Below are 26,171 nucleotides of genomic sequence, written 5' to 3' on the forward strand. Positions count from 1 at the left end.
ATAAAACTGAACAAATAAATGAGAATTTGTGTTCGGACTTCGGAGAGATCATAGGGACAGATGTGTGAGCGCGTGCATGTGAGAGAGGTACAGTGAGACAGACATGGATGAGAGAGTGCATGTATCTTTGCGCTCACCGTGAACAGAGTGTTGACTAAACTTCCAAAATAACAGTTCTCCGCTCACATAAAAGTCATGTGAGACCTGCTCGGAACTAAGTGCTTAGCATCGAATTTCTTAATTTTTTCGCTGACGAAAGCAGAGTCGTGGAGAGCCGCTTTGCCATGGTTTCAGTGTTTTGGAGGAGGTCTGAAACGACGGGAGGGGGCGTGTCGCCCAGATTTACTTCCCCCGGTCTGCATTTTCCCCCAGACATACGTTCGTCTCCCACACAAAAACATAATTTTATTCAAAATATGTAAAATTCCGCGAAATTCCGCGTTTATACTAGATTCCGTGTTAATTAGCCAATTCCGCGATTCCGTCCGCGATTCCGTGATCGCGGAAATTATAGGGCCCTAATTAATTATGCTATTATAGCAACATTACACAATTACTAGGGTTTCAAAAATGGGATCAGAAAGAACGTGACCTTTAACATGAACCTGAAGACATCTCACTGGGCGAGATTGTAGTTTATATTATATTTATATTTTTCATAATATGTGTTGTGCACACACCACCGCGGTGGTGCGGTGATCATTACAACCGTCACAGCCCTAAATAATAACATTGATGCTGTTTAGTTACACAAAATTAATCACAGCTAAATATTCAAGTTTTAATCTATGCTTTTCATCAGTATTTAAAATTAAGTGATCAAACACAACCTGAATTTAAATAAATCTGGATGAACAAACCCTAGATTATCTCTAAACTCTGATTCATTTCATTCTTGTAATTATTGTCCTGTATTTTGTATAATGTTGTCTTAGTCTTAGTGTGTGAATAAAAAAATACACACAGATAACACATCAAACACTGAACACTAAACTCTGTAAGACATCTGCAGTACTGAAGATTTGTGAATTTTTCTTCATTAATAAAGTTTAAAGAGTAAAGTTTACACTTACTGAACTGATCTGGATTCACAAATCATAGGCAGCAGCTTCTTAAAAACTTTCAGTCTTTCAGCTTGGTTTTTTCCTCTAACAAAATTATCCAGACTAAACTCATCCATCTTCTGTTCTGATGTCAACAACACAAAAACTACAGCTGACCACTGAGATGAAGAGAGTTTGGCTCCTCTTAATGTTCCAGATGTCAAATAATGTTGAATCTCCTGCAGCAGTGAATCATCACCCAGTTCATTCAGACAGTGAAACAGATTGATGAATTTCTCATGAGATCGAGTGCTGCTGATCTTCTTCTTGATATACTCAACTGTTTTCTCATTGCTGTGAGAGCTTTGATCTGTCTGTGTCATCAAACCTCGTAAGAGATTCTGATTCAAATCCACTGACAAACCCAGAAGAAAACGAAGAAAAAGATCAAAACGTCCATTTTTACTCTTTAGAGCCTCATTTACAGCTCTCTCATACAGATCAGACACTGAAATCTTCTCTCTTTCAGTTTGTTTCTTCATTTTATTAAACAAATTTGTGGTGTTGTTTGTGAAGGAGATGTGAGCATAAAGAGCTGCTAGATGTTCCTGGATGCTGAGATGAACAAAGCAGTAAACTTTCCCCTGATACAAACCAAACTCCTCTCTGAAGATCTGAGTACACAATCCTGAGTACACTGATGCTTCTGCTACATCAATGCCACACTCTCTCAGGTCTTTATCATAGAAGATCAGATTGCCTTTCACAAGCTGCTCAAAAGCCAGTTTCCCCAGTTTGAAGATCATCTCTTCATCTTTCTTCTCATAGTCCTTCTGATTTTTGATGTTTGTCTGAATGATCAGGAAGTGTGTGTACATTTGAGTGAGAGTCTTGGGGATCTCTCTTCTCTCTGCTTCACTCAACATTCTCTCTAGAACAGTGACTGAAATCCAGCAGAAGACTGGGATGTGACACATGATGTAGAGACTCCTGGATGACTTCAGGTGTGAGATGATTTGATCAGACAGACTCTCATCACTGATTCTCTTCCTGAAGTATTCCTCCTTCTGTGGATCAGTGAAGCCTCGTACCTCTGTGACTCGATCAACACACTCAGAGGGGATGAGATCAGCTGCTGCTGGTCTGGAGGTGATCCAGATGAGAGCAGAGGGAAACAGATTCCCCTTGATGAGGTTTGTCAGCATCACGTCCACTGAGGTTGATTCACTTACATCACACAACCTCACACTGCTGTGAAAATCCAGAGACAGACGACACTCATCCAAACCATCAAAGATGAACAACACTTTATATTCATCACTGAAGATTTCCATTTCTTTTGTTTGTGGGAAGAAATGATGAAGAAGATCTAAAAGACTGAGTGTTTTGTTCTTCATCAAATTGATCTCTCTGAAAGGAAGTGGAAATATGAGGTGGACGTCCTGATTCTCTTTCTCTTCAGCCCAGTCCAGAATGAACTTCTGTACAGAGACTGTTTTTCCAATGCCAGCGACTCCCTTTGTCAGCACACTTCTGATGTGTTTGTCTTGTTCAGGTAAAGGTTTAAAGATGTCATTACATTTGATTGGTGTCTCCTCTGTTGTTGTTTTTCTGGATTGTGTCTCAATCTGTCTCACCTCATGTTCATTACTGATCTCTCCACTTTCACTCTCTGTGATGTAGAGCTCTGTGTAGATCTCATTCAGTGGTGTTGGGTTTCTCTTATTTGATGTTACCTCATACAAACACTCAAACTTCTTCCTCAGATTTGATCTGAATGTTTTCAAGACTTCAGCACGATCAGAATCATGACTGTAAATTAATAATTAATATATCAGATTATTACACAAATACCTGTACAAGTAAAAATGTATAAGACATTTAAAGCCCATCTTTCAAGTTGAAGATCACTGTGAATGAACGTGTAGATAAATAGTGTAGGAATTTGACTTGCGTGAAAAAAATAAATCATAAATGTGTATTAAAAAAGTTTTTAAAAGAAATTGTGATTAAAATTACTTCCGCTGTGAGAAAACGCTCTGATCGGAAGTGACGCAACGGCAGGTAAATATCATCTCTTTGTAATGGAGTCAGACAGTGAAGAGGTTGCAGTAGGGGTAAATGTCAACTCTTACGATGGTCCATTACCGTATAATTATGAGCCCCCTAGGCAAGAGAGGGGTCAGGCAGAGTTAAGGGGAAGGGTAAATGGACAGAGGAGAGAGATAGAGTTGTGGTGTGAGGAGAATTGTTGGAGAATTGGGCAGGTGTCTTGGTGAGTGACCACAGGCTATAGCTAATTGTGTTTAACGTGTCTCCATGTTTATCACATTGCAGTATCTTTAATAAATCATATTTAGCAATATTGCTGTCGACTTTGTTGTTTTTCAAGCATCCATGTAGATTGGCACCATCTATGCCAGCAACATGTGTCTTAAAATAATTTAGATCCCAGATTTTAAATGAATGCTGTAGGCTATAGCTTACATCTGTGACTGTCTGGAAATTCTGTGCATTTCTGCATCGCTAGCTGATTTTTAATCAGTAACTGCTTTCAGACCTAGGTGTCCGCATGTTCCACTTCTGCAGATGTCAAGCGTTTGGGCCGTAACGTTATATCTGAACAACATAACCGGCCAGCTGGAATTCCAAACTTAGCCGGCTGTTATACTACTCCCCTCTTAGTATTTTCGACAGACATTATGTAAATAAGCTCGCATGTACTGCGGAGTACGTGTATGAAAGCAGTTACTGTTTAGGTTAGGACGGAAATATGCCATTCATGTAAATACAATAATTGTTACAAGGATCTTTATTGTCACATGGAGGCAGTGAAATTGCTTCTCGGTGCCTGGATGAAACGTACCCAAGCACAGAAATCTTTGTGTTTCTTGTTTGGAAATCGGTGGACCTGATGGCCAGACAAGTTGGAGTTGTTGCATCCAAAACAAACACAAGAATTCACCAACTCAAAGTAACAACTCAAAAGTAACGATAACGACAATCTCTATTCTCTGTCTCCACCTCTCAGACTACATAAACCCACACTGAGAACGATGGTGGCAGCGCCTGTGCTTTGCCTGTCGTTATGTCATATGACGCGTACATGGGAAAGGCCAGTTTTTTTGGAGCGTAGCTTAGAATAGGCACACTTTTTTCTTGATATCTGCCCGTGGGTGTTGTAAAACATATGTATTCTCTTATGTATATCTTTTTAAATTGACATTTTTATACAATATTGTGTATAAATTAAATTATAAAATTAACTTGAAAGATGGGCTTTAATGGTTTGTAAAATGTTAAATTTAGGCAGAATAGAAAAGGTCAACATTTACTACCATTCACCACTAAATAAAATAAAATCCTATAATTCACCTGAAATGAGGACTCATGTTTTCATTGAAGTCTTGTGGTTGATTATCAGATTGTTCAATCTTCCTCCTCTTACAGTCAGGTTCTGTTATTCGTCTGGATGGCAAGAATGAGAATCAAGAATTTCTTTACACCTTATTATAAGTGGAATTTTTACGTAACTTTATTACCTTACTGTTTTTACACTGCTGTGAATTAGGGATTTGATGCAATAATAATTTGAATAGATGAAATGATATTCGAATGTTTGTTTTTAACTCTTTCGCCGCCATTGGCAAGTTAACTCATCAATTAAGAGAAATTGCTTCCCTGCCAATTATGATTTTTTTCCGGCAATACCATTATTATCCACCATATGGCGCTCCTAACCCAACTTTTGCAACCAGGAAGCAACCCCTCCAACAGTTCAGACACAGTGCATGTTTTGATCATTGTTCTGAATATGATATATAACTATGCATTCAGACCGCCACAAGTGAGAGCGTCAAAGTGGCCAGAAGTCATTCATTTTCAATGAAAGCCGGCGGCGAGCTCAGGCGAGCAGAGGCACGGCGCGTCATGTACAGCGTGAGTGTCAAGGACAGTTGAAATCAGCTCAACTTCGGCGGCAACCAATCGGAAGGCAAAAATGTTCGGCTGCAACCAATCGGAAGGCGGAAACCGCCGCCTGAGAGGAGTTCAGAGAATGCATTCGAGCGTCAGAGCGTCCACTACACCTTTTTTTTTGCGTCGTTGGCAGGGCAGCCAGAGCTTTTATTGACCTCTCGCCGGTGGCGGTGTGAATGCACAGTAAGAAATGCAATATGCATTATACTTAAAATGTTGTATTTTTGACGAAACCCACCCATATTTGAGAGGTGATGAAAAGAGAACAAATGAAGGTGGGAGGTAGAAGTTAGTCTTTATATATTTAAAGAAGAACATTTTGTAGAAGGCATTAAATCATTAAAAATGCTGGAGCTTGACTGGCAACTTTTTAAAAACCACTGGCGGGGAAAGGGTTAATGTGCCACCACAGGGCTTTTTCACTTCACCTGTACTGTCTTTTACAGACTTTAATGTGAAATACACATTGAAATTAATTTGTATGTATTTCTGATTGTTTTGTTAATAAAGATCACAGACTAATTGAAGTATTTAGAGTTTTATGCCAGGTTTGTTTCTGTCCACACGCTCGCGTGTCATTTTGATTTGCTGCTCCGCCACATCAACGCATCATGAGAGATTTGTTAGCTTCCTGTTACACAGCCTAATTTATTTTGTTAATACAGAGCTAAACAAGACAAATGTCTTGTTATAAGGTATGAAGTCTAGTGGTTGACCGATATACTGCTGTTTTTTATTATCGGCCTCATTCAATAAATCTTTCTGTTCTTTCTTTTTTTGTTCTAATAATATATATTTAACTTTAAGAAACAACCTCTTAGGGGCCAGTCACACCAAAAGCGTTTATGGCAGTTGCAGGCGCCTTTTTTGAATGATATTCTATGGGCAGGGCGCATTTGCGCGCTGTTTATGTGCGCAGAGCGCCTTGCGGTTTTTTGCCGCCTGCTGCGCACGCGTTTTTGAAGGAGCGCTGAGAGCGGAGAAGTGCCCGACGTCATTCGTCTCTTTCCATTGTCCAATCGAATGAGGGGAGAGGCGGGCCTTACGTTGGGGTGAGGGAAGTTTACAGTTGCTTTGAAGAACCGGACTCCACTCGCTCACTCTCTCCTGCGTGTTTCTGCAACTCTCACCCTCAAACAAGGTCAGAGCAAGTGTCCTATTTTTAAAGTTTCTGCTAATATGACAGTTAACAGCAAAAGAGCGCTCACGCTTCAATATTTGATTGACAAGACAGCTGACTCTGTGGTTGTTTAGCAATATGAAAAGCCGCGTCGCACTGCTCTTTTTTAAAAAAGGCAGTGCGTCGCGCCTTGCGTTTGCAAGTGTTTAAAGTGCTTTTGGTGTGACTGGCCCCTTACTAAGTAAAGTCATTTATTTGTTAATGGATTAGTCCATTTTCTTAAAATCCAGATAATTTACTCACCACCATGTCATCCAAAATGTTGATGTCTTTCTTTGTTCAGTCAAGAAGAAATTAAGTTTTTTGAGGAAAACATTCCAGGATTTTTCTCATTTTAATGGACTTCAATGGACCCCAACACTTAACAGTTTTAAAGGGAAAGTTCACCCAAAAATGAAAACTCATTTACTCACTCTCATGTTGTCTCATGTCTCAAACCCACATAAATTTCTTTGTTCTGATGACCACAAAGGTATACATGTTAAGGAATGTTTGAAACCAAACCGATCATGAACCCCATTCACTTCCATAGTAGGAAAAACAGGTTTGTAACAAAATGAGAGCGAGTAAATGATGACAGAGTTTTCATTTTTGGATATTAACAAATGCAGTAATAAAGATAATCCCTTTAAATTTAGTTTAAAATTGCAGTTTCAAAGGACTCTAAATGATCTCAAACGAGGCATAAGGGTCTTATCTAGCGAAACGATTGTCATTTTTGGCAAGAAAAAAAGCACTTTTAAACCACAATTTCTCATCTTCCTCCGGCTGTATTACAAGCCAGCGCGACCTCACGTAATACATCATCACATCAAGAGGTCACGGATGACGTATCGAAACTACGCTCCAGTGTTTACAAGTGTGGAGAAAGAGGAGCGTTCTGATGTTGTTGTGAATGATAAAAATGGTCTGCAAATGTACATTTCATAGATGTAACACGTGACCTTTCCTTAAGCAATTACGTGAGGTCGCGCTGGCTCTTCACACAGCTTGAGGAAGAGCAACGGTAAAGCTCTGCACTGCATGAGACACACAGGTAATGTAGCCAAAATCACCTCGTAATGTTATATCAGCTCTTAGTTTAATGCCTTCCAGAAAATGCTCCTTTTTAAATATATAAACATACAATATATGAAATAAAAGAACAGACCCTCTGCTTTCAAACAAAAAAATCCATTTTATCCTACCTTCATGTGTTCTGTTTTTATCACCTCTCAAATATTTGTAGGTTTCAACAAAAACACCAAATTTTGAGCAAAAAGCTGAGATAAGTCCATTTTTGTGAAGGACTTTTGAAAGAGATCAGATGCAGAGCCATCTTTAAACAGGGTTGCTGCAGGTTTCACAAAGTCAAATTTAAGACTTTTTAAAGGGACACTTCACCCATTTGCATTAAGCTTTGAATAGTTAGAAACCCAGTCATGTTTTTGAATGGTCATGCATCATTCCCTCTGTTTCCCCTAAGACGGGAGAAATACAGATTTCAGTGTTGCACTTCCTTCTTTCAATGATGTAAAAATCATCATTTTGCATCATTGAAAGAAGGAAGTCCTATATCTTTGTAGAGGGGGTGAGACTACAAACACTCCTTTTCTCGGTCAAATAGGCACCAAATTCTAAATTAATGTTACATTTTGACTACAAATATGATCCGCTTTTAATAGAGATTAATGTTTCCACGGGTGAAATGCTCCTTTAAGACCTTTTTAAGACCATTATGAGTGAAATTTAAGACCAACGCGACACAATGATCTCAGAAATTCTCAAAACATTATATATTTTTTTTATTATATTTTTTTTTGGCAAATAAAATCCACTAATATGGGAAGATCAGTATGGTCAGCTGCTGATATGTGCCTTGTTAACATGTTTTACACTTTTTCCACCCATACGTTATATGCATAAATCGCATATTCGCCTCTCTAATTACACAATAAATAAATGAAAATGAAATTTACCATTAAATGGCTGTTTGTGGTTTGTTGTGTGTACCGGTAGCTAACAATTCCGTTTCTAAATCCGAAGGCTGTAGCCTCCAGAGGTCGCATTTGTAGGCTGCATACGTCATCAAGACTAGCAGTCATGGGAGTAAACGGTAAACGCGCATGGAGCAGTGATGTAAACAAGAGCTTCCTAAGTGAGAACTATGCAACACTAAAGTTGACTCGTTGTTGGTGGCTCGGGACTGGACGACCTGACTGTTTAAGTTGATTTTCAATAATCATTTTTTTTCACTTCTGGGTCCTCTGTTTCAGAACCTGGCAAATGCTCAGGTAAGCCACGGGCTAGTTGGTTAAATTAACACAGAAAAGATTTTTGCTTTTACAAAACTGCATTTAAGGTTTGTTTCTCCCCAAACCTAACAGTATACAGTCAGATCACAACACCTGAAATAAAGCTTCTGGCATGATTTGCGTGGATTATAATAGCCTACATTTGTCTCCTCTTTAAAAAATAATGATTAAAAACTGGATTGATATGCGATTCATTGACGCGCGGAGTGCAGAACTTTTCCTTTTAGAGGTTCGCCCATCAAACACTTTCTTCCTCCGTCACTGATTAGTTCTACAGCATTTTAAATGACTATTTTATTTTTTTCCGGACAACGCTTTTCGGGAATAAACAGAGGTAAGAAATTTAAGACTTGGGTTAATTAAATTTAAGACATAGGATGAAAATCTGGCCGTTTTTAAGACTTTTTATGGCCTTAAATTTAACTTTCTGAATTTTAGACTTTTTAAGACCACGCGGGAACCCTGTTAAAACATACACGGACATACAGCTGTTTGCCCTAGGGCAATACTTCCGGTTTTTATAAGTTGCGGACCACCTGGTGGATAATAGCGGTATTGCAGATTGACGAGATATCTCGTCAATGGCGGGGAAATAGTCTCTTAAATAGTCTTTAAATAGTCTCTTAAGCCTGTAGCATTTAATAGTTTGCGCAGCTGATCTTCCTTTGGAAAATATAATTAAAAAGCTAACAACCATCAGGGTAAGGATGTCTAATTATGTGAATGTTTATTCTTTAAAATAAAAATAAATGTGCCTTATTGACCACAGAGTGTAGGCTATTCCTATTTGTTTTAAAGATATTTAATTATATAGACTGCTATGTACATAAGCTTTTATCACAGTCATGGCCCCTAGCAGAGTCAAGTGGAATAAGGAAAAAGTAAGTGCTCCAGACCAACCTTCCGAACGAATGACTTACAGAAGGGATACGTAACTAAGAACGGTTCGGGAAACACGTATTAATGATAAGGTACAGCTTAAGGTACAACTTAACAACGACGTAGAGCTAAGAAAGTTTCGGGGAACCCAGCCCTGGTTATTTGTAAAATAATGTTAATTTCATATATTCTTGTTAGAAATGTCTTTTGTTAGTTCTTGCTGAATAATAACAAAGCAGAGTTTTCCCTGAAGCTGGCATTATTGTAGAATGAAGAACGGAGGGAATGCTGGTTTTTGCAAAATGCTGGTGCCGCCCCGCCAGGTGCATATATAAGCCACAGCTGCAGAATACGAAATTAGCTTCTTTTCGCTGAGAAAGTCGGGAGAGTGTGACCGGCATTGACAGCAGGGAGCAGCACCTGTGGCGATGTGACGTGACGTCTCCGTTCCCTCCTTCAGGGAACAAGGGTTACATCCGTAACCGAGACGTTCCCTTTCAGTCGGTCACTACTACGTCACGTCGTGACCGACGAATTGGGAATCCCTACCAAAACGCCACTGAAGCTGACCTCTTCCAGTGTCTGCAAAAAGCCCTCCGGTTCCACTTAAGGATATGGAGAATAGAATTTAAGGCAAAAGGCCGGGCACTAGATGTTCCTTTAACCCCACAGTAGTGCCAGCGACTGGGAAGCGCCCTACCTGAGCAGAATAGGAACGCTGCGGAAGCCACCGCCCCGTTTTAGAGCTAATGGTGGTCGAAAGTCAACCGTAGTTGAAGAAGACAGCCGTGGCTGTGTAAGCAAAGCAGTGCTCTGCTGAGGGAAATGTGGGCTAGTAGGATTAACCCCATGGAAAAATACTCACAAGGGAACCCTGTGTAGGGAACGCAATGTGGATGCCCGAGCCCAACACACAGGTTTGCGAGGATGCAGCTAGTGAGAGGCTGACAGCCGATGCTCCGCAACATCAGCTGCCAAGGCAGCGGAGGAAGGACAAATCAAACCATTACGCATTTTTGTCCAAAAGGCCTTCCATACTGACACTTATTGTGAAGCACCAGTCGAGGCGCAAGCCATGCGAGTCTGCGCAAGCCATGCGAGTCTGCTGACCACCATAACAGACAAAGAGCTGGTCTGAGGTCCTGAGGCTTTGCGTGCGATCCACGTAGAGTCGCAGTGCGCGTACGGGGCACAACAAAGCCATGGTTGGGTCTGCCTCCTCCAGGGGGCAGCGCTTACAAGCTCACCACCTGATCTTTAAGGGAGTGGTGGTAACTTTGGGCACGTAGCCTGCCCTGGGTCTAAGTGTTACGCTTGAGACATTAGGACCAAACTGAAGGCACGAATCGTCGACGGAGAATGCGTGTAGGTCCCCTACTCTCTTCACGGAGGCCAATGCGAGCAGGGTCATTGACAAAAACTTCAGACTCACCGACTGCAGAGGCTCAAATGGAGGTTCCTGCAGGGCTTTCAGCACCATGGACAGGTACCAAGGAGGAATAGAGGGAGGGCGCGAAGGGTTCAACCTTCGAGCTCCTCTTAAAAACCTAATAACTAGATCGTGCTGGCAGACCGATCTGCCGTTTATTAGAGAGTGATCTGCAGATATGGCAGCAAAATCAACTTATTAATGGGGCATTCTAGGGGGTTTTTGTGTTGCAAAGAGCACCAGACGATGAACAGGTTATTTAAGCGTTTACGCGTGTCTAGTAGACAGCGCTCGCGCTGAAGTGATGGTGTTAGATACCGTTTGCGATAAATACCTAAACCTACCGCGCGCTCAGCAACAAACGTGGAGATACCACAGGTCCGGGCGCAGGTGCCAACGTGCCAGGGAATCCGCCAGGGAGGGGCTGTCGAGAGGAGCATCAGTTCTGGAACCAATTCCTGGCCCTCCAGATAAAGTAATAAACTGGACTGATGATTTAAATGTTGTTTACTCACATGTGCGTTGTTAACTCTCCGGATTTTATGTTGCAGCACTCGTTCACTTCTCCACATGGACTGTTTGTTTACAGGGTCGCGTGAGCAGCTACACTGCAGGTTCGACTTCATTTGGCGCTAAGCAGACCTCTTGGTGATGTCAAAGTACCACGAGAGCGATTCAAAGCAGATTTCTCCATGTGATAACTGGAATCACTCTCGCGGTACTTTGCTGTCACTCGCCTGTGGGTTCTCTGCTCCCCAGTCACTTTCGCGCCGCTATAGTAATTTGATTTCATACGCCGATCAGATCACGCAGATACCTGCGTATCACGTATACTACATCACTGTTTATACTTTACATTTTCTGCGTTTCTGATGTCCTTTTCCTTTTTTAATTTCCGCTTCGCGCTCCCACTTAGCGTCTCATTTATTTCAGTTGTAGCAACGCCTTGCGTCCACTCAGCGAACCTTTGACCGACCTCATGCGGACTGACCAATGAGGAGAGGTTCTAAACTTGATGTCCTCTCTTCATTGGTCAGTCTGCATGAGACTGACTCCGCTCACTCAACTCACATTCAAAGTCATAGGCAGCGCAGCGTCTCTCTGTGCAGCGCAAAAGCCCATGTTGACAGTTTGCAACCCCTAGTGGCTCCACCAGCGAAGGAGGTGAGGGGTGAAGGCTGAACGGCCGCAGACAGCCGAGAATTCCATGTTTGAGTCAGCTCTTCTTGCCGACGGGAAAGAAAGGCACAGGAGGTGAGGACCGAGAGGCCCAAGCAGCCCCGAAGTACCAATCATGCAGACGGGCTGGTTCGGGAGGATGGGGGGGTTAACCCCTCCAACCCTACCGGTTCCACCGCTTGAGCGGGCACGGCCGCCATCTCCGGGTCGAACTCCGCCTTGGAGAGAAAAGGGGGGCCCCCTCTGATGCTGCTGAAGAGGCGGGACCAGAAGGAGGTCCAATGGATTCAGAAAAAATCGTAGAACACGACTCTGCGGTCTCCATCAGAACCTCAACCGGCTGAGGACGAGGAGGCTGGGAGGTGGAGGACGCATCCCCCGACCTACTCAGCATAGTGATGCGAAGAGCGTCCTGCGAGCGGCTTGGCAGCCGCACCATGGCGGCATTCAGCACTGCAAAGGCGCGGACGTCGTTCCCGTAGAAACGACAGTTGTCTCCGCAATCCAAGAGGGTTATGCTCTCACAGAGAGAACAAAAACCCTCCACGAACGCAGCCTCGGCGTGCTCGATGTCCAAGCATGAAGACAGCGCTCGTGACCATCTCTGGAACCCCTGTACTTCTCGCATCCAAGATCGCATGGACGAAAAGCTATCCTGAAAAGGACGCTGATCTCCGAATATACGAGAGAGTGGCTGCCTTTAACAAGACACAAAGCTCTCTGTATTACTCTTTTAGGGAAATCACTCAGCTGATGATGTGCACAGGGCGAGGCAACGCACACACTAAACTCAAAACAAAAAAGATGCAGAGCAGTGGAATACTGCGAGTGTCCGCTGTGGTAGTACTGCTTGTCAACCAACTTCAGCTACCGTTCCCCAAAGAGCAAGCAGCTTCTCAGTAGCAGATAATGCCAGCTTTCGAAGCGAAAAAGCTAATTTGGTATTCTGCAGCTGCGGCTTATATACGCACCTGGCGTGGCGGCGCCAGCATTATGCAAATACCTCAATGCCAAGTTCATTGGCGTTTTTAGTAGTATATCGAAGCAGATTGGTCTCTCTAAGTGAGTTCCCAATTCGTCGGTCACGACGTGACGCCGTAGTGACCGACTGAAAGGGAACTTTGACCGATAGATTAAATATGGTTTTCTTTCTTCACAAAAATATGTCAAACTAAATAAAGAAGACATTCATATGCTGACTGCTCTTATTTTGTGTTTGGAGTCTTAAATGATGATAGTGTACTTTATGTCAAGTCCTTAAACTTTGAACTTCGCTTGGGGTTTCTGTAAGATCAAACAGAACTGAATTCGTACTGACAATCGACTTGAAACACCAAAGATTTAACTCAGCATTCGCTCCGTGTGAGGTTTTAATGTTATTTTTCTGCAGGCGATTTTTGAAAACACTGTTTTCAACTTAAAAACACATATATTCAGAATAAAAGCTTGTTGTGGGTATTTCCTAATTATAAGCCTTTTATGAAATTGTGAAAAAAAAATGAGAGAGACACTTTACCGATTTTGAATGCAAATCGGTAAAGTGTCTCTTTAATTTTTTTTTCACAATTTCATAGAAGGCTTAAAATTAGGAAATAGTAGCTTTGTATCATTAGGTCATGGCGTGTTTTTGAATGGCCGTGCATCATTCCCTCAGTTTCCCCTGAGACGGGAGAAATACAGTCAGTGTTGCACTTCCTTCTTTCAATGATGTAAAAATCTTCATTTTGTGTCATTGAAAGAAGGAACTGCTGTATCTTTGTCGAGGGTGTAGGACTACAGACACTCATTCCTCTTTTTTTAAGGTGGGGGATATGGGTGGGACCCACTCACGCTACAGACCTATTACAGATCAGTGGGTGGGACATACGAAAATACAGGAACATACCCGAAAAGAAACAATCAGCCGCCATCTTTATGCTGAGCTAAGCTAAGCTAACAGACGATGTGGAGCAAGCCAGACTTCAGTACAATACAATACAGGGAAGAGATGCGGCGAGAACCCCAGGAGGACCCAGCAGCCTCTGCCTCTGATGTGAGAGGAGTCTGGACTGGCGCGAGCTTAGACAGACTAGTAGTGCCTGTAATCTCGCTGTGTGCCTTCTGTATGAAATATATGCATCAGATCAGGATATGAACGTTTGTGTGGTGAATGGTCACGGGGAAGAGAGGTACTTGTTTTGTTTGTTTCACAGATGCGTTTTGGCTCACGAGCACAGGCGCTGAGCCGGCGCGTCTGTGGAGTAAAAGTATTGTGCAGTGTACGTGTTTGTGTGCAGCATTTTCTTCTTTGGGATTATTACAGGTTTGGCCAAGCACTCTCAAAAATAAATAAGAAACTGAGTGAAGCCTGCTCCTATGACAGAATTAGTTTATGTGGTGAACCAACCACCCAAGCTTTCTACCGTATATGGACAGCGGCGTCCTGGATACATATTTTAAAATCCTAAACTGGAAGCGACACCCAAAGCCTGTAGGGATAAAACGGACGTCTGACTATTCTTTCTTATACTAACGTAGTGGCATGTATATACACAATAGCATACAGTTGAGCAGTGTTCTGGATTAGTGGGAGTGGCTTGCAGAGCTGTACATTGTGGGAGTTGTAGTTTCTCATACAAATGCACCCTAAAATCACATTCTGTCTTTTCTCGTTCAAATAGGTACCAAATTCTAAATTTTTGTTACATTTCGACTATGAATATAAATATGACCCACTTCCAATAAACATTAATGTTTCTACTGGTTAAATGTCCCTTTAAGGGTGTCATGATTTTCGAAATCGATCGAAATTAAGTCACAACCTCGAACTCTGAATAAAAAAATGGAATTGTCGATACTGCCATACTGACCATATTTTCACTGGCAGCCTGACTCTATGGGTTCAAGGTCAAATATTATATTTCATAAAAGTCTAGTCTAAAAATGGCCTAACAACCTGTTGAATTGAACCATGACCTTAGAATCAAAAATGTAATCGAATCGAGGATTTGGAGAATCGTGACACCCATATTAAAAATTCATGAGTTCAAATATTATATTACTGTAAAATGCCCATCTCTACTGTGAATGTAACCTACTAATAAAACTTTATGACTTTTATTTACACTATTTTAATACAAAGACTGTAACTGAGTGTTTGTACAGATGTGTTTCTCTATGTGAACATGTGCTGTATAATAATGAAGATAACATTTACTAAACACAATCACAAGAATAATTTATCATCTCTTTAACAAAACACATCATCATATAAAAGCTATAATCATGTTTCACAGTGTTTTATACCTGACAGCAGGAGATGTTGATTCTTTCTTAAAGTTGTTTGGTGGATTCATAGACACGTCACTCTTCATAGACACACAACTGAACTCTGGATTTGATCTCTTTCTCTTCTGATGAGCTGATCTATAACACACAACAATAATCCAGTTAAACAATTTAACAGAGAACTTGTACAGATGACGTGTCTCTCTATGTCAGTGTTTCTCAAACTTTTTCTGCCATTCCCCACTTTGGAGGTAGGGAAGGGTTCCGAGCCCCACCTGTACCCAATCGCCCCGACAAAATGGTATCAAGTAGGCTTTAGGTTTAACTGTTGAAATTTGTTCACGTCATATTTTAAAACATAACAGCATTAAACACTTTCAATAGAGAAATGTGCAAATGTATTATCACTTTGCATGAATTAAGACTTTGTTAAAAGTAAATAATAATGCAACTGTGTTTGCATTTTGTCTCTGACAAAAGTCATCATACTTTCTTTTTTGGCTGGCTTTTTGATTGATTAGGTCTACTATCTGTCTTGGGTTTTCTCTGCTGGTACCGAATCTCCAGTTTTCTTTTCATTGTGTGCCACAAACTTATCCATTGTTAACTTTTATACCTGCTACCGCCTATACCACGTACCTCTCCACATTAAAGTTTTGGTTCCGCTTCAATGAACATTCCGACGTTAATTAATTCTTGTAGTAGCCTGGTTCCAAATGACATTTTCTTCACAGTCTGATGTTGTTTTAAGTTAGGCCTATATTTTAAATGTGTTGTTTTGAGTGTATGTTCAATAAATAAAGGAGTTAATAGAGATGGGCACAAAAATTACCAAATTTCCTCCCGTTTGTTATGCCCCACTTGTAATGTTCCTATTCCCCACCAGTGGGGCCCGCCCCACACTTTGAGAAACGCTGCTCTATGTGAACATGTGCTGTATAATAATGAAGATAACATTTACTAAACACAATCACAAGAATAATTTATCATCTCTTTAATAAAACACATCATCATATAAAAGCTATAATCACATGTTTTAGAGTGTTTTATACCTGACAGCAGAAGATGTTGATTCATTCTTAAAGTTCAATGGCTCAGGCATAGACCGATGACTCTTCATAGACACACAACTGATCTCTGGATCTGATCTCTTCTGATGATCTGAACTATAACACACAACAATAATCCAGTTAAACAGAGAACTTGTACAGATGTGTCTCTCTATGTGAACATGTGCTGTATAATAATGAAGATAACATTTACTAAACACAATCACAAGAATAATTTATCATCTCTTTAACAAAACACATCATCATATAAAAGCTACAACAGGGCTCTAGACCAGGGGTTCTCAAAGTTTACATTCAAAGGTCCAAATCTGAATTCTCATCATTTTCATAGGTCCGGAACTGGTTATTACAAAAAATTTAAGCACGGTAACTTTATGTAGATAATTTGTTTATATAACAAATCAACACAGATTGTTTGAAAATTTATTTTCTTTTAAAGTAGATCCACAAGTGTATTTTGCATTTAAAGTACATTCATAACAAGAGCAAAACAGCATTTTTTATAAACATGAAATACGAGAATACGTTATGCCAAACGTAACAAGGTGCAAAATACAGAGCAGCCTAAGAGAAGTGGCACTGTTTGTCTTTCATCAGATGCCTAAACCACAGCAAAAAGGTGTGGTTGCTTGATAGAGACACTGACCTAAATGTTCATTCATCAAGTTGATAACTATATGTACATCATTTGTTTCATATAACAAAGGAACAAATATTTTTTTAATGGATTTTCTTTTAAATTACATTCATAACTAGTGCATTTTGCATTTAAAGTAAATTCATAAAAAGTGCAAAACAGCATTTTTTATAAACATGAAATACGAGAATACGTTTTGCCAAACGTAACAAGGTGCAAAATACAGAGCAGCCTAATGAGAGAAGTGGCACTGTTTGTCTTCCATCAGATGCCTAAACCGTGGCACAAAAGGTGTGGTTGCTAGACGGAGACACTGATATAAATGTTCATTAGTCAAGCTGCTGCGGTATGAGTTCTTTACAACATTCATTGCTGAGAATGCAGCTTCACACCGATAGGTTGAACCAAACATGGTAAGAACATAGATGGCTACCTTCTGTAGGTTGGGAAAATTTTCAGCTGTGACCATTTTAGTCCAAAAGGTAAAAGTGTCAAGTCCACTTCCTGCAAAGCCACATTTTCCTGCAAGTCAATGAGTTCAGTCTGCAGAGATGCAATGTTTGCCCATGAGAAGATGCTCTTGGTTTCTTTTGAAAACTCCTCAACATTCTTTACCAGGAATGGAGATGTAATGCAAAGCAGCACTTGTCTGCCTACATTGAAGTCTTCAAAGCGCTGCCTGAAATTTTTAGCTAGCTTCTCCAAAAAGGAAAGATGGTGATAATGGTGATTACCATTAGTCTGCTGGAGAAGAGTTGGAAAGTGAATATGTGGCCCTGTGATGTCACTCTTAAAGATCTCCAGACGCCTTTCAAAGGAGCGTACAGCTGCTATCAGATCACACACTGTGTTGCCTTGGCCCTGGAGCTTCAGATTAAGTTCATTTAGATGAGATGTTATGTCCACTAAAAAGGCCACAAGCTCCAAGTTGTCATCATTCTTCAAAAAATCCAAGAAATGCCTGGCTTTGACATTCTTTTGCTGAGACAAAAACATCTCCAAATCTTTCCTGATGGCCCAAAACCTCTCCAGGACCTTTCCCTTACTCAGCCACCTCACATTGTTATGAAGGAGTAAGTCATTATATGCAGCATTTACCTGGTAAGAGAAAAAAAGATAAGAAAAAGGAAGAATAAATTAATTAATAAAAAATTGTGTTTTGTGTAAAAAATATTTAGCGCCAGGACTACTTGATGCACAAACAAGTGATTGTATGTATGTGGTCACTACTTAATAACTTAATAAACAAAGTAGAAGTATAAAGTGAAATAAATACTCACGTCAGTCAGGAATGCTCGCAGAAGACGGTGCTGAAGGGCAGAAGATGCTCTGAGGTAATTCACAAGCTTCATAGTAGTTTCCATGACGCCTGCATATTCTTTTCCTAGGCTAGCACACAGCACAGACTGGTGTATTATACAGTGGTATGTCAGCAGGTCTACATGCTTCTCTTTCAGACGCTGAACAGCTCCCTTCTCCTTCCCTATCATAGCTGGAGCACCGTCAGAAGTGATGGACACAACATTTTTGACATCAGTTCCTATTTCATTAAGCATCTGCATGATAGCTTCATAGATGTCCTCTCCTTTAGTGTGACAGAGTGGTGTAAGGCCCAGTAAGTCTTCACAGAATGTCCCCTTTGCCTTGCTGAAGTATCTGACAAACACACATAGCTGGGCTTGGTCTGTGCCATCTGTTGACTCATCTACTGCAAGTGAAAGGCAGGGTGCATCTTTGATGTCATCAGCTAACTGCTTAACTAAATCATGTGCAAGTATCTCAGTCCTCCTAGTTAAGGTATCATTGGATAATGGAATTTTCTTAAATTTCTCTGACATCTCCTGTCTCTCCTTTCCCTCAAACAAAGCCTCTGCTATCTCAACAAAACACTCTTTTACTACCTCTGCATCAGAAAAGGGCTTTTTGTTTTTACCTAGTACCCAGGCCACACGGAAAGAGGCTTCTGTAGCTCTCTCTTGATGTGTCAGAGCTCTCACAAGCAACTTATTTGCTGATTCATATGAAGACTTTAGCTGTCGTAATTTTATTGTCCTCACCTCTGTATTCTGTGGATACTGCTGTTCAAAATATCTGTGTTTCGTTTCATAGTGGCGTTTGACATTTCCACTCTTCACAACTCCAACTGTCTCGCTGCAAATTAAACAAAACGGCTTCGCGCTGGACTGGGGTAAAATAAAAGCATACTTCTCTGTCCAGTCGTCTTTAAAAACACGATTTTCTTCGTCAACTTTTCTTTTTTTTGAAAGCATCCTCAACCTAACTATCCGTACATTTACACCACGGTAAAGCAGCGGTGGCGCTCTGATTACGTCAAACGTCGGTTACGTCTGCTTTTACTGGGTGCCATGGCTACAGCGTCACACGTGAATAAAAAAAAACTCGTTTTATTTTCGGACAAGGAATAACCTAATTAAATCTAAAATGAAATTAAAAAAAACTAAACGAATGGTTTAAGTTTAATATGCGTTTTTAAAGTAGCAAATGCACACATTAATCAATCACAGAAATTAATGCACTTGAAGTGGACGCGGGTCCGGATCAAATTCACTCCGGGTCCGGATCCGGACCGGAGTCCGGACTTTGAGAACCCCTGCTCTAGACTAACTTTTTGCAAAAGTTAGTTGTACCCAAATTTTTGACCACATCATATTTAAAGTTCATCCAAACCTGTCATCATTTTCTCTCTCTCACGTTGTTATAAAGCTGTATAAATGTCTTTGTTCTGATGAACACGACTGAAGATATTTTGAGGAAAGTTTGACAAAGATGATGCAGCCACACCACAAATCGCGCAGTAAGTAGAAACCTTTAACAATCTTCAGAAAGAGCGTGAACAGAAATAAGCACAGAGGGTCATGATTGGACAAATATCTTATCATTTAATGTGAAACTTTGTGAGTGTCAGCAGATTGAGAGCTGAGCGGTCAGCAGTGTTTGAGGATTTATAAGCGCTGCACTTATATTTAAATTTACAATTACCTCATAATATGATGATATGAGTGCACTGATTACAAAGGGATGTACAAAAAGTCAAGTAAATCAAGTAAAATGTTAAATAAAAACATGCGTCATCAACAGGTTTCAAAATTGGATTACTTTATTTCTCTATTTAAGAGTCTGGCAGGGCGGTAATCGGGATACACCAAACGCAGAAAAGTTTAGAATGAGGGGTGGTATAGGATTATAATAAAAACAGTGGTCCTGGCTTTTTTCTATAAATTGGGCGCACGCGACATCACTGCTGTACAGGTTTACATAAGAACTGTCTCAGCCTCGACTGTATGTGTCTCATTACCTAATGTCGTCTTCGGACCAGGGCTGATATGGCGAGAGGTTGACTGGTCTGTGTCTGAGCATTGGTTATGATCTTCAGACAGGTCAGTCCTTAACTTAACATTCTTAACAAAAAAGTTGTCAATCTTTCTTTTTATCTTCTCTCATCATCCGCGGCTACATCCACTTTGTTTATCTGACTGGCCTGGGCGACTGACCTCTGTCTGACTACAGCACACCCGCATTATTCAAATGTACACACACGTACAGGAATATCTGGACTACAACCAATCAGAGGGAGGGGTCTACCTTTCATTATCTCTGATTGGTTTAGATCACAACATGGGCCTAATGTGTGTCTGTTGCAGAGCTGCCAACTTCTGAGTTCAGCTTGGAGTGAGATTTTTTTTTTTTTTGGGGGGGGGGGTAATTTTTTATATAAGTCCTAAGCATTTGCCAATAGATAATAGTGTGGATTTTAGCTATTTCTGTGTTAAATAGTTGGAAAAGACTGCGTTAAAATGGTTCACAATACAAATCGAATCATATTTTAGAAATTAAATTGAAATAAAAGCTTTTACTGAGTTGAAATGCCTGAGATTAGAGTCTTTACCATTATTTTATACAATTCTATTATGCTTTCCTTCTGATAAAAGTTCCTTCCAAAAAAGTTCTTAAAATCTAATGAATACTGGTCTCTGTAAAATGTATAACTGCAGATAACAGCAGCTTTGATTCAGTTTATCCATTGAGAAAGAGAAGCGTAAAGTGATGATTTGTGATTGGTGATAGAGAGACTGTCACAATCAAATAAACCAAATGAGTAGTTTATATTAAACTTAAGCAACAGATAATGTGTATGTCAAGACCATATAATTATATTTCGTATATATTATTGTTTATAGATGTCAAATATCAATTGACTTTTTTCTCTTTTATTAAAACCTGTCACCGCAAACATCACGCAGGCTTGTACTGCTTGCAAACATGCACACGCGAGTGATGGTTGATTAAAATTGCTGTTTTCTGAGGGTATCTGCGTGGAATCCGGGCAGGTCTCTGCTTTTCATCCAGACCTTGACGCTTTGTGTGTTCGACTGGTGCGGAGCTGACTGATCGGCGTATGACATCAGAGTAACGCGAGAGCAAAGCTAAAGGCGGACCCTTTTGTAACATTTCGCATTGCTCTCGCGGTACTCTGATGTCCAGCGCCACATAAAGTGAAATGCTCTTTGACTCTTTGCAGCAAAGTACCAGCAACATGAGAAGTGGTGGCACCTAAGACAGTGAAGGTACGCTAAAATATAAAAGTGTCAGTACTGCGAGCACTGGTTTAGCTACTTACATCGTGCTTTGCTCTTTCACCATCGCGCAGCCGCGCACTCGCTCTCTGTAGTTTGTAGCTGGCTCTTCGGCATCTGTAAACAATAACTCCACCTTCTTTGATTTGATTGGCCTTCGCATCATTTTGACTTTGACGAGCGCTTTATGCTGTTTGAGGCACGCCAGATAGAGATAGGCGTTTTACAGTATTTACAGTTAGGTATATTAGGCAATTATTTAATGTCTTTTATTAAACTCAATGGGAATCTCAATGGTGGGCACGAGCCTGCGTGAGAAAATGGATGTGTGGCGTGAGAGCGTGAGAATGGGGTCAATTGCGTGAGTCTCACGGTGAATGCGTGAGAGTTGGCAGCTATGCTGTTGTTGAACCATAGAGAGATTTGCAGAGTTGCAGAGACTCTTTATCCTTTAAACGGCTGGTTGCACCGGTGCGACCTAAGATTTTATAAGTCACACCATTGAGAAATTAGGTTGCATCCTAGAGCCCTGTATAATCACATGTTGTGTTTTTATACCCGAGAGCAGGAGATGTGAATCCATTATTAAAGTACAATGCTGGATTCATAGACACATCATCACCCTTTATAGACACATTATAACAACTTATTACACGGCTCTCTGGAATGCTTGATTCTGATTGGTCAGTTGAGACATTTGCAGGTTCGTTCTTTTCAAATAATAACCGCTCCAAAATAATAACGCATAGCCGGACTACTTGCACGAGTAAAATCGCTCCGCGCCAATAAAGATCAATAAAGATTACTGTCTGTTTGGCGCCATCTTGTGACAAACACTGGACAACCACGACAAGACACAGACAGCTTACTGAGACTGAACTTGACAAAATAGAGCATGACAGCTACGAAGCCAACACACAAAAAAATACAGAATGGGCATTAAAACTTCTCAAAGACTGGCTAAAAGAGAAAAAATGGAGACAAGTATGAAGCAGAGGATCTTAATAAGGTATTACGATCATTTTATGCATCTGTGCAAAGTTTCGCGGAAGGATAAAAATGTTAATTTAAAACAAATATGCCAATAAAATGTTTTAATTTCATATTCATGTCCAGTTTTTTTTCTTATGTGGCAAGTAGCCGTGTAATAAGCGGGATAATGTAGAGGCAGCCGGTAGTTATTGGGAAATAATGCTGCGTTCCAGGCAGGTTTTTAAACCCGTGAGTTACGACTTCAAAACCACGACTTACGACCCTATGCGTTCCAGGCAGCCTGTAACTCGTGTTTTTACAACCTTCTACCGGTGAAAGTGCACTGGAACGGCAGTCAAACCCGTGACTTCCCACTCGTGAACTCGTACTAGATCGATGTACTCCCAGTTCAGAGTCGTGACTCGTGGTTTTGAAGTCGTGAGTTACAGGTTACAGGTTGCCTGGAACGCAGCATAAGCCCCGACAGTGTGATCAGGACCCGACGCGAAACTTTAAATTACATTAATAATATTTTTTAAGATGAACATAATTAAAAACAACACTTAAATATTTTCCTATAATATAATTGTTGTGTAATTAAGTGTTCCTATAAAGTACCTGCATCCTGGAGAAAAATCTTCATGTGTTGATGTTTGTGTTTGATCCATGATGGAGCTGTAGAGGTGAATCTGATCAATCTGATCTCCACAACTGATACTGAATGAAAATAACATTCAGACACAAAATAAACTTCAAATCAAAGTGAATAAACAGACATTATAATTCAGATAAATAAAAAACAACAACTGCGTCATCAACAGGTTTCATGGCACGTCATCAGTCCGGAAGTCGATCTTGTTTACGCTCAGTATCGCAAATAATGCCATTAAACCGAACGGACCTCGCAGAATTTTGCTGCTGAAAATGGTCAATTACTGTCATGTTCTGGCCTGTACTAATCGGTCGGACCAGGAAAAACATTTGGAGTACTACAGACTGAAAATAATTATTACAAATCAAGTAGAAGAGTGCAAAAAACTCAGAGGAAAGAAGGCGCTTGTTTTTCCCAACCCACAAATGTTATTTCTTATCCGGACATAGTGAATATAGGGCCACTTTAGAAATAAACAATAGAAGTAACATATTACAAAAATGTGTAAGTATTTTACAAACAGCAACGTGTTTTACAAAAGTATTTTACAAATATCAATATGAGTGCATACTGTTACACTACAAAGTTAGTTAAGATGAAGAAGAAACGGGAAGAACAAATACGAATGTTGTCAACATTCTCAGTCGACCAACAAGTCCTTCTCTGTATAATTTAGCAACTCCTTCGATCTTTTTCTGTGGTTTCGACATCATAAATTAGTAGTACAACTTCTTAAATACTACTTTAACCATCCAATCCATGATGTTACATCCGATTATCTTCAACATGGCCGCGCATCCGGATAACTGACCAAACCGTGAACACCCAAATTACCTCACATGAACACTATGTTAACATAAATATCGCTAAGAGTCACAGACAGCGCAAAACATTCAATAAATAACGCTATTAATGGTTTTTAAGAAACTATTAAATAAATATCAAACAATAAATCGATGCTTTTAGAGAAACATGAAGTGAAAAGCGTGACACCTGAACTTACAATCTGTCTAGATTCACGTCCTCAAAATCCTCCAGCTTTAACATCAACTACACACGAGACAATACATGAATCTGCTTTCATAAACCTTATATTAATCCGTTTGATGATCGGTATGTTAGGAATTCAATCACCCAACATGTTTAAAATGGCGGAAGATACTTTTACTTTCACTTTAAACCTGTGACTTCACCGACAAAACGACCAATCGCTTGATGTTTTTCTCCCTCTGCTGGTAGTAAACGAGCATTACAGCGTTACATTATACAAACATTATTATAACTAATTTAACAGATTTAACTTATAAACGATGAGAAATCATTAATGTATTGCTTTAACATTTGTGTGTTTACTTTTACTCATGAAACAAAACACATCAACATCAACAATGATTAAACTGAAATCTAAATTTCTCCTCTTTTCTTCCACTAAAGCAGTAAAGTCATATGGGTTTGGTGTAAGTGATTTTTCATTATTTTTGTGTTTTACATTAACATTCATGTATTTATCATAGTGTGAAGAAGTTCTCATTAAACTGCATGAAAAGACTTCTTCAGTTGAGCTGATAGAGACACATTTAGTGATTTATTATAGAGAGATCTTTAAGATGTGTTTACTGTCTAATGAAGGTTTGTGACAGAACAGAGAAATGTTTCACAAGATAAAATAACTGTGTACAACTTCACATCACAAACTCACAACCATCACAAAACACAAACACTCTTTCATACTTGAGTAAGAGAAACACAACATATTACAAATAACGAGTTTGTTATATTCTGAAGTAGACAAATTTCATCTATTTTAGATGTGATTGACCTGTTTTTACTTATTTTATCAGATTGACCTGTTTTACTCATTATGAATGACAGTATGTATACTTTAAGGACGATATAGTAGTTTAGTTTCCTCTCAGTGTTAATGTGTGAGTTTTTCTCGTTCATAAAAGAGCAAAAACACTTTGAGTTGAACTAAACTTATATTCACTGTATGTAAGAGTCATTTATTGTGAAGTTTGTGTTTGTTCACTAGATGCCGTTCAGAAAGCGTCTGACAGATAATCAATTTGTATTTTCAATAAGTCCTGCTATTATTGTGCAAACCACAGCGATAGATCAAAGCTGAAATTTACATCATTTTATAAAACTTTATGTCACTGTATTAAAACTTTAAATTACGCTCATTTCATCTTTACGGTCATCAGTAGGACTGTAATCAGGACGACATACAACTGATGTCTGCACAATTAATATCAGTAAAGTTTAGATTATTGAATATGTTTATTTCATGTCACAGAGCACCTAGATGTAAAGAGAGAGAGAGAGATTCAGAGAAAGATTTGCACTTTATTAAGTATTTAAAAATAATTATTTAAAAAGTTGAACAAAGACTTTCCATGGGTTTTTAAACAAAATATTGACATCTGAAATATCAGTATGATTGAAAACTTTACTTTTCAGGATAATTATCAGACATTAAACATTAAAAGATGTAAAGAAAACTCCGCCTCCACTGCCACCTACAGGACATTTGTGTTATTACAGTTATTCTGCAGTGTGTCATAGACAATAGAAACATTATTCACAGTTTCTTTATTTTCTCCACTGAAATCTAAAGTGTGTGTTGAATGTGCAGATGAATGAAATGTATAAGATAACTGATGGTGCTGTTCTCAGATCAGATGCAGGGACACTGAGAAACATCAGCAGCAGCACATCCGGCCTGTATCAGTGCACTGCGTCAAACATCATAGGAAAGAGCACCTGTGTCCTTAACCTGCAGGTTGTAGCACGTAAGTGTGTAAGGAGAGACATTACAGACACAAAGACTGTCACATGATCAGATATGAGGTCTGATCACAGCTCTGTCTCGTATCACAGCTCAGACACAGAGTGTGGGTCTGATCACTGGCCGGCACCATCGACACGAGCGTTCTGGCTGTGATCATCTGATGTCTGCTGCTCACACATGTGGATTATACAGGACCCTTGAGAAA

The 26,171-nt window shown here is 39.9% G+C and overlaps 3 protein-coding genes across 3 annotated transcripts in view; all 3 read right to left on the reverse strand.

Annotated features, from left to right (window-relative positions):
• The window catches only part of LOC129439020 (protein NLRC3-like), a 47,986-nt gene extending 23,640 nt beyond the window's left edge, over positions 1-24,346 (reverse strand). Inside the window, exons 1-6 of the mRNA XM_073865710.1 lie at positions 24,179-24,346; positions 23,142-23,240; positions 16,302-16,415; positions 15,268-15,387; positions 4,419-4,511; positions 1,074-2,855 (exon numbers count right to left, since the gene is read on the reverse strand). Of these exons, the coding sequence (XP_073721811.1) occupies positions 1,074-2,855; positions 4,419-4,511; positions 15,268-15,387; positions 16,302-16,415; positions 23,142-23,240; positions 24,179-24,222 (2,252 nt within the window). The 5' untranslated portion in view covers positions 24,223-24,346. The remainder of the gene's footprint in view (positions 1-1,073; positions 2,856-4,418; positions 4,512-15,267; positions 15,388-16,301; positions 16,416-23,141; positions 23,241-24,178) is intronic.
• Positions 1-26,171, reverse strand: part of LOC141363164 (NLR family CARD domain-containing protein 3-like) — a 169,742-nt gene that overhangs the window by 100,032 nt on the left and 43,539 nt on the right. The gene's annotated exons all lie outside the window — the stretch shown is intronic.
• Positions 16,481-19,884, reverse strand: LOC129450893 (general transcription factor II-I repeat domain-containing protein 2A). The gene is made up of 2 exons (XM_073865837.1): positions 18,237-19,884; positions 16,481-18,054 (listed from the first exon to the last, which is right to left on the reverse strand). The coding sequence occupies exons 1-2, from the start codon at positions 19,224-19,226 to the stop codon at positions 17,386-17,388; spliced, it is 1,659 nt and encodes a 552-aa protein (XP_073721938.1). The 5' UTR covers positions 19,227-19,884; the 3' UTR covers positions 16,481-17,385.

The sequence above is a fragment of the Misgurnus anguillicaudatus genome, unplaced genomic scaffold (genome assembly GCF_027580225.2).
Source record: "Misgurnus anguillicaudatus unplaced genomic scaffold, ASM2758022v2 HiC_scaffold_33, whole genome shotgun sequence".
NCBI lineage: Eukaryota > Metazoa > Chordata > Actinopteri > Cypriniformes > Cobitidae > Misgurnus > Misgurnus anguillicaudatus.